This window comes from Typopeltis vanoorti, chromosome 16 (genome assembly GCF_054136105.1).
Source record: "Typopeltis vanoorti isolate ZY-2024b chromosome 16, IOZ_Tvanoo_1.0, whole genome shotgun sequence".
Lineage (NCBI taxonomy): Eukaryota > Metazoa > Arthropoda > Arachnida > Uropygi > Thelyphonidae > Typopeltis > Typopeltis vanoorti.
Genome location: NC_143564.1, coordinates 12708438 through 12723353, shown reverse-complemented (window position 1 = coordinate 12723353; position 14916 = coordinate 12708438). Strand labels below are relative to the sequence as shown.

The window sequence follows — 14916 nt, the reverse complement described above, 5'->3', positions numbered from 1 at the left end:
AAGAAATACCTCAAAATGTATTGGAAAATTAGTACAACCATCTATAGAAGAAAAAAAAAAAACTGTATGTTTGAGTGACATAGCATATAATTAAATTATTCAGAAAACCTCGAAACTGTGAATTTCCAAACTCAATAACAACAAACATTCGCGTCACGATTCCTTATCTTATCTTGATCTTCATCTGGTCAGAAGTGTCCACCAATGACAACACGATTCCTTAACCACTAATATCATCCTTTCCATTCAAAACAATAACGTCACTTATTTACAAATAACAAATGACGACATTTATTTACAAATAACAAATGACGTCACTTATCTACATCTCATAACAACAAACATTCACGTCACGATTCCTTATCTTATCTTGATCTTCATCTTGTCACTAGTGCACCACCAATCACAACACGAATCCTTATCTCTACCATCACCCATAATCCCATACGCGAACCAAAACACAAGAGCTGAAGCCAGTGACACATATGCCCACAGGGAAATTCCAAACATTCCAGACCCATGAAGCCATGCACACAATGACGTCATCAACCAATCACGTCACGATTCCTTATCTTATCTTGATCTTGTCACTAGTGGCTCCCCTACTACTCGTCTAGAAGTCGTTGTGATTTTTTTTTTTATTTGATCACTCGTGAAATATGTAACATCAAGCTGAATTTAGAGGAGACTTGTCTTCAACTCCTAAGTGTTCCATCAATCCACACCAAAGGTACTTATGCATACCATAAAAATGTTCTAATACTATAAAATAACCTTTGACTAGAAAATTCCATTATTGCATCTCTGATCCTAAAAAGACTTGCTTGTTGCAACAGATTATCAAAGAAAGGAACATTAAGGAACATTAATATCGCTTAGGTACAGCCACTGTCATCCTGCAGCATGCAGTTTATGGGTCTTTGCAGTGCTGATCATCCGGATCCATGACCTCTCCTAGTAAAGGTAGTGGATAAGGAGTAGAAAGACTACATACATACAGAATGTGTTGGTACTTTATTTTCGAATCAAAAACACTTCAATTCTGAAGTAGAAAAGTTTGGTTAAAGTGAAGGCACTTGATTGGTTCACACCACATTACGGAAACTGCACCTTTTTTTCTTTCATTCTTCCCATTAGGTTTTACATAGCATAATTTTTTTAAAATTCTGATCTCCCTCCTCATAACCAAAATATAAACTGTCGAATTAAAGGCAAAACGGCAGACTATCTCATCTCATGAGGTAGTAAGCTTTGGAATGTCAATTTTACAGTATCTTGGTGGACGTTATAATTTAGTACATCCCATCACTGAGAGACCTAAAAAAGTCGACGATGAATTTCTTTTTGGCAAGAAAAATAAAATCTTGACATCCCCTGAAAGCTGTAATTAGAAAACTCAAGACGCTTCTATTGGATTTTATTATTTTGACATAATCCAATAACAAGCATGCATTTTGTTAAAGTAAACTAGCTGAATCAAGGTAGCTGTAATTAGAATTCATTAGCATGACCTCTCAGTGTGACAATTTGAATGATCAAAAACATTCAGAACCCAGAAATATGCAGGGGAAAGTGGGGGGGGGGACAACCAGTACCGTAATTAGCTTTTCATGGGCCCTGTGCAAGATTTTATTTTTGCCACCCGCTTTTTTTTGGGGGGGGGGGGACACACGATAGAAATAGATCGGTTAATTTTTAACTTTGACCAAACACGTTACGGAATCGGCCCCCACAGTGGCAAAATTTGAAAATAAAAAAAAAAAAACTATTTTTTGATACACCCATTTCAGGCCCCCTTCGTCATGGGCACTGGGGGAAAGGATTAGATGGGGTTTTTTTATGAGGTATCAACTACTAAATATTTTAAAATTGCAATTTTCGAAGCAGAATTTCTATACAAACCAATTTATCTTGAAATCTTTGAAATAAATGTATTTTATCATCGTATCGATGGGACTATTTTTCTTGTAACAAAAAACACGCTGAATGCGCGCGCACGCACGCGCATCTTTTGTGTGTATGTGCGCGCATTCACCGTACTAACCACAAATCTGATACTGCCACACTCAGCTTCTCAAGAAAATTTCTAAGTAGCTAGTAGTATATGTTTGCATTCTTTGTACACGATGTATTATTCCTTTTTTGGGATAGTATGACTGTACCTCCCCCATCTGTGATATGGGGACCGTTATCCGGGTGGTTTCATATCAAATGCCGGTCTAGTACGACGCTAGAGGTTTTTCTCCAGGACACGGAGGTTTTTCGTTTCTCAGAACAGGCAACCGGTCCCGTGAACACACAGATCCATAGCCATAATACTTGCCCTTAGGGGATGCGACAAATGAGTGACGTACCGGCTGCATTCATTCATCGTGAACATCAAGGGACTTTTATGGGTTAAAGAAGAAAATACCACAAGTGGAGAGAATGCATTGAAGCAGGTGCTTACAAAGGGGGGGGGGGTCTTCTGTGATGACTATTCCGATTAGAGAACCACTCACACGTAGTACTCAACGTCCCATTCTGGAATGCGTGTTGCAAACCTGTGGAAAGGAATTAAATTATTTTTTCCCAAAGTAATCTTAAGGATAATTAAACGGGTTAAGTATTAGTACAAAATAAAGTTCAAGGAAATTATACTTTCATCTTTATTTATTTATAAATAAAGTTTTTCCCAGTTTTTCAAAAACAAGTGTCTTTGAAAAACTGGGAGCTGTATTCATTGGATGAAAACGGTATCGGGAAGGTTATTCCAAAGAACACAGGAAGGTATGAAGAAGAACTATAAGTTGGTTCGATCAGGTTGAAGTTGAACTGTGTCTGATGTTGGCCAGCAACTGTTAAGAGAATCATTTTCTTCCGAATACAATCAAGTATTCTGAGAGAGGTTTTTGGCGCTCACCTCAAATGCGAAAGTAGTGTAAGGGTCGATTAAGTGTTGAGCAGAAGGGCACTACCATTTGGGATGAAAGATTTTTTTTTTTTTTTAAGGTGAAGGGGTACGCAATGTTTTTGTGCTCGTATAGACTAGATATGAAAGTCTAACCCAAGAAAACTGATCTTGACTAGCTAGCAGAATTGACGGATTAAATAAGATACACATCGTGCGATGTAGACTTCGGAGAAATTCCTTACGTATGACATTGTTTAAGGCATTTGCAAGACTGAATTTCTGTTCTTAAGGAGTATCAAAGATGCTCCTTAAGAACATAAATACTTGTGTTCACGGAGCCGGTTTGCCTGTTCTGGGGGACGAAAAACCCAAGTTTCCATGTGGAAAAAAAAAATCCTACTTCCACACTAATAATAAAACGTGAATATCCGCACTAACCAACAATCTTTGAGTTTGAATCCCGCAATAAGCATGGATGGTTTGTGAACACTTTTCATTAATACATGAATTTCATCGTCTGGTGTGAGGACAGCACCCAACTTATTAAAAGCCTAAAGTGTCCTGAAAAGTTCCGCATTAATCTCTAGAGCGGGATTTCTGGATTAACCCACACTACTAATATACTATTAAGGTAATACCAATAGCCTTTCGTGGCTGGCATTCGAGAATAATAAAAATAAAATAGATGCTGGATATAAAAATTTTAGTCAACTGTTCGATGTTGTACCAAACAATCTTATTTACATATACGGGAAATAGAGCAACAAGGGACTTGGACAGTAAAATGACAAAGGAAAGAAGGTAAAGTAGTATTGAATGGTCGAATCTACTATTAAGTTCTAGTGGGTAACTAACTAGTGAGATTCCTCGGGGTCTGATAATTAGTACGAAAAGTTTGGTGTTTAAATTCACACACACAAAAAAACAATTAAGAGTCAAGGCTATTGACGCAGGTAAAAACCGCATACTATATACCACTTTTAAACTAATAAGGATCGCTGTACGTTAGTCGATGTCATTTTCAAATTGCTTCGAATTTTACGAAGAAATATATTAAATTTTATGAAGAAATACAAGAATATTTAATTTACAATATTTTACTAGGGATCATCGAGAATAGCATTGGTGTTGTCAATCTTCGAAATAACTCGAGAAAATCTAAAAATTATGTTGTAATGAGAAGGTAAACGACATCATGAGGAAAAAATTAATGGAAGATGGGGATAAGAATCCACTAGCTCTGAATCTCAGCTCATGTAGTTTCGCTAGTAAGCAAACAATTATCCAATATTTAACATTAACAAAGATATCTTATTTACAGACAGTTTGTTCACAACATTTACTTTAGGGTAAGAATACAATACGCAAAATATTGACTATTTACAATAAAAATATATCAAATGTAATTTAAAAAAAAAAAAATAATAATAATAAGACGCCCAGGTCAGTAAAGACCGGCATTAGAAAACATAGGTGTAAAATGCTGAACAGGCCTTTGAGCAGGCTAAACATAAGCACGCATACCTCGCGAAATGGCAATAGCACGCCACGACTTTTTTTTTTTTTATTGAGGTAAAGTTTAACAGGTCCTACCTCAATTATAGTGGGCAAGTTCACTAGTGAAGTTAGCATGAAGTCGCAATGCATCAGTCAGATGGTATATTAAAAGATACGTATAAAATTTACTTAACGCTATACACATCTTACTATTGCCTCCCTTGATGAGTCTTGACTCCAGAAGGTGTTTCTACCATCATCATCATAAAATAAGAATAGTGTTATAACGTTATCACACAGGTAATCACTGATTACATATAAAAACAGATTATGTAAAAAAAATAATAATTTTAAAGGAAACAATTTGTACCTCAATCTATACTGTCTTGTAGTTCCATATATATCCCTTTTTAACTGGAATTTCCACACGTTTTGCTATCTCCTAAGTCCAGATCCCTTTCCCCAGTTAAAAGCAGTGTAGCCTCTAAAGACCTGTCTGCAACCTTGGTTATGGACAGGTCTTCTGATCCTTGAACAACAAACACTCTCGTTCCCTCCGTGATATTGTTTCAAGTAATTATCTCTTAGTAAGTGTATAACTTCCACTTCCTTCTTGCCATGTGATCTTTCCTCATTCCAATCTATGCCTCCAAAGTTGAAGTCCCCTATTATTGACGAATAGCAATAATACTACACGAGCAACATCAGTTAAACATAAACATAAAAAAAGAATATAACTGTATAAGAATATCAGAAAGAATCATTCATATGATAAAAGAGCATATAATAAATTTCATTTTATAGTCCTTAAAAGGGAAAAAAAAAAACAGAAATAAGTACACTTTACAGAGAATTAAAAGAAATCCAGATAAAATAAAAACCAATAGAAATGATCATTACAGATGGAAGTTTAAGTGCACGAATTTGGAACCAGTGCAAAATAAAAATGGAATCAAATTACTGCAGTTTCGTACAGACAACATATTGAGAATAAGACATTTTACCAACATAAAGAATACAGTAAAATAACAGAAATTTTAAACACCTATCCACAACCGACTATATAATGCCAAACAGAAAAATGCCATTTATACATAAGTATTTGTGCAGTGGAATGCACGCGAGTGGTGGTTTTCTCCTTTCAGTCCTTTCCAACCCTAGGTGATTTTCTAGACATTGCCCACAAAGTGTTCCTGGTGAGATTTTTTTTTTTACAGGGTAGTTCACCATTGCTTCCTTCATCCCTAATTTTATCCGGGCTCGGCATATGGCTGGGGCGTATTCATGACTGTAATCCATGTGTGTTCACGTGGCCGGTTTGCCTGTTCTAGGGTCGAAAAACCCGAGTTTCCGGACGAAAATACCCCTACCTCCGTATGAGACCGGCTAAATCACTTTTCCTCACTGACGGGAATCGAATTCAGGGCTTCGTCTATTCTGACTAAGCTACAGAGGCTTAGGGGAATGCATAAATACTTGTGTATTTAAGATATTCCATAAGTAGCCTGAAAGAGCCACTTACTGAATTATTGTGAATTTGTTCACATCTAAATTGCTTCATTAAAATTACAGTTGTTTTCATTTCCTTTAAGCGTGAGCATTCAAGTACGTTCGACATTAATTTTATAGCATTTTACGAATTCTTACCTCGTCAACCATGCAAAGCAGGAAATGTTGAGTTAAGGATATATTAACCGTCAGCATTGCTAGATCATACAGGAATATTTTGTGGAACACTGTAGTGTACACAACATAAAGAAAACAGTACAACACTTCAGAAACATAAACGCTCTCAACAAATAAAACGTTGTACGTGCGGCACGCATATTATATCATTGTATCACGCACAGTGATAACTTTATATAATTTTTAGAATTGTCGGTTAGTTTCCTAGTTTTTGTTACTTTCCATTGCTTACCAGTATATCTCTGAAAATGCTGACAGATATCAGTCAGTGAAACGTCGGATATTAAACTATTATCTACTTGACTAACATACAGAGTTAAGTCTTTAATTTATAAACTACCTGTTATTCAGGTTTTTTTTTTTTTTTGTTGTTGTTTTTTTTCTCGTCTGCTGCACTAAACGCTTTCAACCAAAGCGCGAAGTAACACCACCAATTTCACGTCAGTTATTATTAAATATTTGATTCGTAAAATAAAAGTATACATGGAAAATATAATTCGTTCGAATACACAACTTTTTGAAAAAAAAGTATGTATAAAATAAAATATAAAATTAGCAGTCAGTGTTACTTTATAACACCACATTTTAATGTGATATTTTATAAAATTAATAAAAATAATACGATGTACAATTTATTGCCAAAATAAGCAAGGCAGCAATAATGAATTCTCGGCAGGTGTTAAACTCCTTAACATTATGGTACTCACCTGAACAGCACTTTTTTTTTTTTAATAAAACCACCATGAAGCATTTGTTAATGGTATAAGACTCTCTCTCTCGATGAGTCTGACTCCAGGAGAATTAATGTAATAGTTTTCAGTAATTAAAGTTTAAAAGGCACCATTACATCAATTATTTAGAACAGTAGGGAAAAATAAAACCTTGAAATTTCAAATATGACAAAACTTACCCTTGTTTGGTGGCTTAAACCGTAAACTGAAGTGTCTCTTTCGTTTCTTTTTTACTTCTTGCTTTACGCCACAAGGAGCCGCATAAGTTTCAAATACACCAAGTTTCACATCATCATCTTCCATTGCAGTTTGTCTACAAGTATCAAAAGGACATCTTTGAAAGCTCACGACAATTAAAATAATAACTTGTAGGCCAATGTTCAAAAATTAAAGTTCGTCAATTTTAATGACAGCACAGATGAGAATGTTGACTTATTTTACAAAGATCTGACAGAGACAATAGAAACAATACCAAAGCAAGATCTGCTAATTATTGAAGGAGATTGGTAGGGCCGTCGCCAGATTAGATCGCACCCTGAGGCAAACAATTAAATATCGCTTCTGACGGATTATAAGACAAAAATATAAGAAAATCTCCAATTGCTATTTTGTTTTTATTACCAGAGAAACATCAATGCAAAACGATTACATAATAATATTAATTAAATGTTTGCTCTACGGGGATATCGCACAATAAAACTGTTTATGAGCTCTTTTAAATTTAAATTATAAGCTATGTCCTCCTCTGTTGATATAATTGCTAGACCAACCAATCTTTCTTGGGTCATTGCTGTTTGCAAATAATTTTTAATCATTTTAAGCTTGGAAAAACTTATTTCCGCAGCGTAGCGACGGTGCCTACCGCAATATGGCTGAACGAGCGCCCTTATTAAGCCGCGCCGTGAGGCAGGCTGCCTCTGAGCTATACCCTGTCGACGGCACTGGAGACTGGAGAATTCCAATCTCCAGAATTCCGAAATAGACAATGATGGTTGGGAAAGAGAAGTGGGAAAAGTTGGTTTCGGAGAAAGAAATGAACGAGGTGAAAAACTGTTAGAATTTGCTGTGGACCACGAGATGATGAACTGTATCACAAGATTCCAACAAAAGGAGAGTAGAAAATGGATGTAGCAATCAAATGATGGGAAAACCAAGAACATGATTGATATGATTACGATTAAAAGAAGATGGATAACATTAGTGCAGCAGTGTCGAACTTTTCAAGGAGCGGATATAGATTCGGACCATAGTTTAGTGATTGCAAACATCAAGTCGAAATTAAAAAAGAAATATAAACCCCAACATCAGAATAGAAGAGATACAGCAAGAATAAGTGAAGCAGAAATAGGAAGAAGGTACAGAACAGTGTTAGAAAAGAAACTTAAAAGTGTGGAGAAAGAAAAAAAAACTCGAATCTAAGAGTGAAAAGAGCAATGAAGGCGATAGAAGATGCAGTTGAAGAAACAGTACCAAATGAAGAGAAGATCAAGAAGAAATGGATTAGACAAGAAACACTGAAGTTAGTACAGGAGAAAGGAATGTTGAAGATAAGAAGAGATACATCAGAACAAATAGAAGAGCATAGAAGAAAGTGTAATGAGGTGAAAAAAGCAGTCAGAATGGATAAGATGAAATGGTTAGAAGCCCAATGCAACAATATAGAACAGTACTATAGAGAGCATAAAACACGGGAGGTATACAAAATGATCAGAACCATTAATAGAAAGTGGCAACCAAAACAGACCACAATTAAAGATGAAAAAGGCAAAGTATTGATGAATAAAGAAAAAATTGTACAGCGGTGGACAAGATACTGTAGCGAGTTATATGAAAAAAAACTAGATTCAGATAGCGTTGGGAAACTGACTGAAGAATTGAAGCAGATATCACCACCAGGTAATGAGCATGATATGGACATTTTAAGAGGAGAGGTAGAAAAAGTAATAGGACGGCTAAAACACAACAAGATTCCTGGTAACGATAACATCACTGGAGAAATGATTAAATATGGTGGTGAAAGTATGGTTACAGAAATGCACCAACTATGGTATGGAAAGAAGGGGAACATGCCTAAGTGGATGAAATCAATATTAGTGACATTATACAAGAAAGGAAATAAGTTAGAATGTAAAAATTATAGAACAATTGCCTAGACAAGTTGCCTTGGTAAAGTGATGATGATGAAATTAAACAGTGGTGGCAGGTGAAAATTTTTAAGTGGAGGTGCTGCATATACAAATAAAACATTTGTAAAAAAAATATTTTTTACCTAATCAGTAACCAATTTATTAATAAATAAATTGAGATATTAAAAAATTGCTTTATTAAAAATATTTCACTCTCACCACGAACAAACACCAATAATAAAAGTTTCGTATTTCACAGAAATAACGCGCGCAAGCATACGACACACTGCCTAAACGAGCAGTGTCGGAATGACTTGTAACGTGCCAGCGCAAACGAATATCAGAGAGTCTGACTGCGATTGGTCGAACGTGATAATTCCGACACTGCGTTAGATCGCAGTGTATTTGTTTAGTAATCTAAAGTGTTAATCGAACAATTCCAATTATTAACTATTCAATCAATGTCAAAACATAAGCTGTAACCTTTAACATGTTGTATTGCATTTATGTAATGTTGTAAGCATTGTTATTATTTATAAACACAAACGAAATTTAAATTTTTCATTTTTTCCTTGGGGGTGCTGCAGTGTTGCAGTGCTTATGTACTGGCCGCCACTGATATTGACAGAAAGATTGAGAACACAATTGGAAGCATACTTTGCAGACGAGCAAGCAGGATTTAGGAAGGATAGAACTACAATTCAACAGATTTTGACAATGAGGTTAATAGCAGAGAAAGCTAGGAGAAAAAACAAAAACACACACATATATATATATATATATATTTGCTTTGTTGATTTTCAGAAAGCGTTTGACAGTCTTGACCAGAAAGTGACATTAGCAGTTCTGGAATCCTATGGAATTGATAAAAAAACTTCAGATGTTTATCAGAATGTAGTTGCAGCAGTTAGAATAGGTGATGATTTGGGGAAATGGTTTAGAATAAGAAGAGGTACACTAGACAGGGGGGGACACAATATCACCATGCATTTTCATCGCACATTTTGAAAGAGCAATGGACAAAGTGGAAGATGTAAAAGGAATATCTGTACACGGAATGAGAATTAACAATCTGAAATTTGAAGATGACATTGTTATTATGGAAGAAGACGAAAGAGAACTAGAAAAAAAAAACTCTGAAACTGTTAAATGATGAAGGGAAGAGATTTGGACTTGTTATAAACTTGGAAAAAACCAAGACAATGATATTTGGTGAGAAGAACATGAAACAAAAGATACAAGTGGATGGAACTGGTATAGAAAATGTAGAACAATTCACATATTTGGGACATATGGTTTGGAGACTGTAAAAAAATAAATAAAGATCAGGATTGCAAATGGAAGAACAAATCTGAAGGCCGTGGATAACATCCGGAAAAGTAAAGTGATCAGCCTGCAAACAAAGCTAAGAGTGCCGGAAACATGCATCTTTAGAGGTGTACTGTATGGATCTGAAACGTGGGTGATAAATAAGGAATCGAGAAAAAGAACTTTGGCATTTGAAAGAACTTCTTACAGGAAGATTCTAAGAATAGGAGGGGTTCAGAAAATCACAAATGAAGAGCTTTATCGGAAGATACAACCAAAGAAGAATCTAATGCTGAAGATTATAAAACGGAAGCTGCAATTATTTGGACACATCTGCAGAATGAATGAGGTCTGGAAGATAAAGACATTTATGTTTGGCATTTTGGAAGGTTTAAACAGAAGACGTAGACCATACAGAGAATGGATAGACGATATAAAGGACTGTTGTAGAATGGGTGTACAGAAACTGCGACGCTGGACAAAGAAAGGGGGAAGAAGATAGTGAAGGAGGCATTGGATACCAACGGGCAGTGAGCCCATGGTTTGATGATGATGATGAATTTTATTCTGGCAAATCATCCCTTTATGAAGTTAGAATTCAAGAAAAGAGGGTTTTCGGGCATTGTTTAACAATTATGATAAAATGTATTGATTGTATCAAATTTGTGTTCGACCTCTAATACAGTAATACCCCCTTATCCGCGGGGGATAGGTTCCAAGACCTGAAACCGCGGATAGTACCGAACCCTATATACACTATGTTTTTTCCTACCGTGATAAAGTTTAATTTGTAAAGTAGGCACAGTAAGAGATTAACAACAATAACTAATAATAAAACAGAACAATTATAACAATATACTGCAAAAAAAATTATCTGAATGTGAATGGAATCTTAGCAATCTCAGCATACGCTTTTTATTATTATTTATTTATTTTGTGAAGTCGAGAACTTTCCTCTTTTCACTTAAAAGGAAGCATTTTATGGCTTTTCTTTGGCATATCCGAATTGTCAGCATCACTACCCTTTCGCTTTGGGGACATTACTAAGGAATGAGAGTTACTTGAATACAAGCACTGCGATAGTCGATCTGATAACCGAGAACTACTCAGATGGCGAGCAGTTTAAAACTTACGAAACGCCAATTTCTGGAATTTTCCATTTAATATTTTCGGAGACCAAGTTAATCGGCATGTCCGTGGGGATCTGAAGATTTCGCGCAAGCAAAATATGGGATCAAATCTCGTGAAAGAACGAGAGGATCATTTATTGAACCTTTTCAAGTTGAGGATAATTTAACTAATCTCCAATTAATTAAATTAATTAACAACAATTAATTATAAGAAATCAGTGTTCTTTAGCATATTTATTTATTGCGTGTAAATCTGGCAGATGATCTCACAGTGAATTGCACTTATTTAGCTCGAGGCAGAAAAGCGTGCATTTTGGGATCCTAAATCACAATAGGTGTCTGGGACCAAACATCGATTAACCCGGAAGGAGATGAAACTGGGATCTCAACTAAAATTTGTCACATCATTTCAATTACAGTTTAAAACTGGACTCTTTAAGTATCGCACAAATTTAAACAAATGCTTCGAAACAATACAATATTATGTTATAAATAACAACGGTCCGCGCGATTAGCCGAGTGGCTATGCGTTTCGCGACCATATGCCTGGGAAAGGAGTGTCCTGGGTTCGATTCCCGTCGGTGACGTGAGGAGCTTTCTCAGACATAGCCAAGTTAGCCGCCGGTCTTGGACGTGGACTGCAGGGTTTTTCTCCCCAGTTTATCTGGGGTTTTTCCTCCGGCAAGCAGGCAAACCGGCCCCGTGAACACGCGCATCTACAGACATGGGAGGCATAGGGACAGCCACCTTATCGCAGAGACAGATATGCCTTAGATGGGCTAAGGATAGCCCTGTAACAGTCCACTAGGCCTAATACGTGAAGGGAAGAAGACAAATAACAACAAAACTAACGAATGCTATCATAAATGATACTGAGAATATACTCTTTTGTTCGTCTCGCAAGGGATCCTTTCCCAAAGGCTGTGCATTTAGAAGGGAGGGGAGGCAGTTTTAAACTCATGCAGTATAATAAAAGGCAAATGCGATTCCGACCTCGGCATTCTTATCTAATTCTGAAAAGAAAAGTATTACTCATTATGACACAAGAACAGAAACCTCTTTCACCCTAATAAGTGTTTTGCCCAGTATAAGTTTCCCAAAAGACAGTCCGTTGGAAAAACATCATATGCTTTTAAATATATTTTTTCCTCACTTGTTAGTAGCACTCCCAACCGACCTGTCGCCTAGTCTGCCGCTGGGGGGAGAGATATATTTTTGGCTGTAGAAGGTTCACAGGGTCGGTTTGCCTGCTTGCGGGATGAAAAACGCCAGATAAACTGGCGGGAAAACCCTACTGCCCACGCCCAAGACCAGCTAACTTGGTTGTGCCTGAGGAAGATCCTCAAGTTCCTCACGTCTTCGACGGGAATCGAACCCTAGGCATAGGGTTGCGAAGCGCAAAGCCACTAGGCAAACCGCGGGGACCTATTGATGCTTCCTCACTAAAAACCATTTATATCGATATGCTGCAATTTTTATCATAAGCTTAACACTGCAGGAAAAAAATGCGTGTACAAAATTCTGACAGTATATTTATAAGAACTCATCGTGTGCGTAATTCATAAGAGAAGAAAGGTATTTTTCATTTTGTCGCATTGAGCATATCCAATGCATGAATCAGGATAAAGAAGTTGCAAATCTAATTAATCTTAATACAGAAACTACATAGTAATGAATGCATTAGCGAATTATTATATTATTATTAGTGAATGTATTAGAGTAATATATATATATATATATATATATATATATTCATTATTATCTTATATATGATACAAAAATCAAGAAATTATATTTTTCGCGTTAAAAGCCAGTATCTTAATAATTGTCGTTGACTTCCTGAGTGGACCTGTCTCCTAGCGCAAGAACAATGAAGGTAAGTTTGGAAGATGCCCACTTCTAAAGAATTTACCCAAAGACTGAAGAAAACTTAAATTTTTGGGAATCGTCCTTAATGATGACACTTATGAAAGACGATGGTTAGAAAATAGAAACATTATCTCAAATAAAGTCACAAAAATCAAGAAATTATATTTTACGCATTAGAAGCCAGTATCTTAATATTATTATTATTATTATTCGTGATACCTCCAAGGAGTTCGAAGACTCATCGCGGGAGGGCACCCACTATACAACTGTCTCCACCACTACATCGAATCTCTACCACCAATCATCTCCACCAACTGCCCATCACCACAACTAGTGTTTTCTGTCTGTAAACTGCGTGTGTTCGGAGGGGCCGATATGTCTGTATGCGGAAATGAAAAACCCGAGTTTCCGGGAGAAAAAAAACCCCTGCTACCTCCGTATGAGATCGGCTAACTCACCTTCGATTGAAAAAGTCCACATAAAGATTCCTCCCGTAATATATTTCAAAAATCGCTTAAAAACTAAGAAAAACTGTTAAAATGCGGAATTATGGTTTTAAAGTATACAGTGAAGATATTATGCCCCAAACAGAATGAAATGTTAACGGCAGAAAGGATACGTGTTTTTTTTGTTTTTTTTTTTTGTGATGTGCAATAGAATAACTGGAGTTCTGAATTCTTACATTTGCCATTGCGACTATGACACAGTATCCTTCCCCAAAGTAAGACAATTTAAGGAACGCTTTTAAACATTAATAAATGTTTATTCCTATTTTACACACACACACACACACACACACACACACACACAGTACCTTAAATGATAATACATGCAAGTGCGGCAAAGTAGGGAGATGAAATAATTTATATAATAAAATAATTATTTTATAGTAATGTTTTGATTTTGAAGAAATTATCTAAGAAAATAATGGTTATTTATTTCAATTCGAGGAGGCGCAAAATATAAACACACGCACACACACACACACACACACACACACGAGAAAATAAATAAAGTACATTACAGAGATATTCACAAATACCTTATGAATATAACGATACATTGCGAAACCTTGTTAAAGCATGAAGTTACTATTACCGAGCAGAAAGAATCAAAATACTTTAAACACGCCTTCAAAATTAACGTTTATCTTTAATGGAAGCTAATTTTCAGAAGTCAACACTTTTACTCACCAATCCATTAAGCACAGGACTATGGACTGGATGTAATCAGCTGCACACACACACACGCAGTGTGGGATAAACAAATATCAGAACTATAACGACTCCTTACTCTCTTTCTTAGATTTTTTGAATATTCTTGGAGTCGCCCGTCGTGTACTGTAATACATCATCACCCGTTGTCTCTAGCCACGCTGTGTGTATGTATGAGTTGCGAAATTCGGAGTTTATAACGTAGCGTACTGCATGCAGCTCGTGCTCCTTCCACCTCCGTGAACATACATATATAAAAAAAAACGGAAATGCGGTGACTAACGGTGTAGAATTCGTAATCTCTGAAATTCAAAAAATTTGAAACATTACTAAAACATCACAACTTTTCCCGAGAACGCGGTGATATTTTAGGAATACCTTCGAAGATTTTCGACGAATCGAATAAACTTGAAATTATTTCTATTAGTCACTATATCCGTTTTTACAATTTCTCAAATTACC

The 14916-nt window shown here is 36.1% G+C and overlaps 1 protein-coding gene across 6 annotated transcripts in view; it reads right to left on the bottom strand.

Annotated features, from left to right (window-relative positions):
* Positions 1-14546, bottom strand: part of LOC150097851 (uncharacterized) — a 98980-nt gene extending 84434 nt beyond the window's left edge. For 5 of the 6 annotated variants that reach the window (XM_090406314.1, XM_090406312.1, XM_090406315.1 and 2 more), the window contains exons 1-2: positions 14434-14546; positions 6987-7120 (exon numbers count right to left, since the gene is read on the bottom strand). In XM_090406314.1, the coding sequence (XP_090262440.1) occupies positions 6987-7110 (124 nt within the window). In that variant the 5' untranslated portion in view covers positions 7111-7120; positions 14434-14546. Of the gene's footprint in view, positions 1-6037; positions 6146-6986; positions 7121-14433 lie in introns of those variants that run through there. The other variant, XR_016549589.1, reaches the window with a different exon arrangement.
* Between the last annotated feature and the right edge of the window lie 370 nt (positions 14547-14916).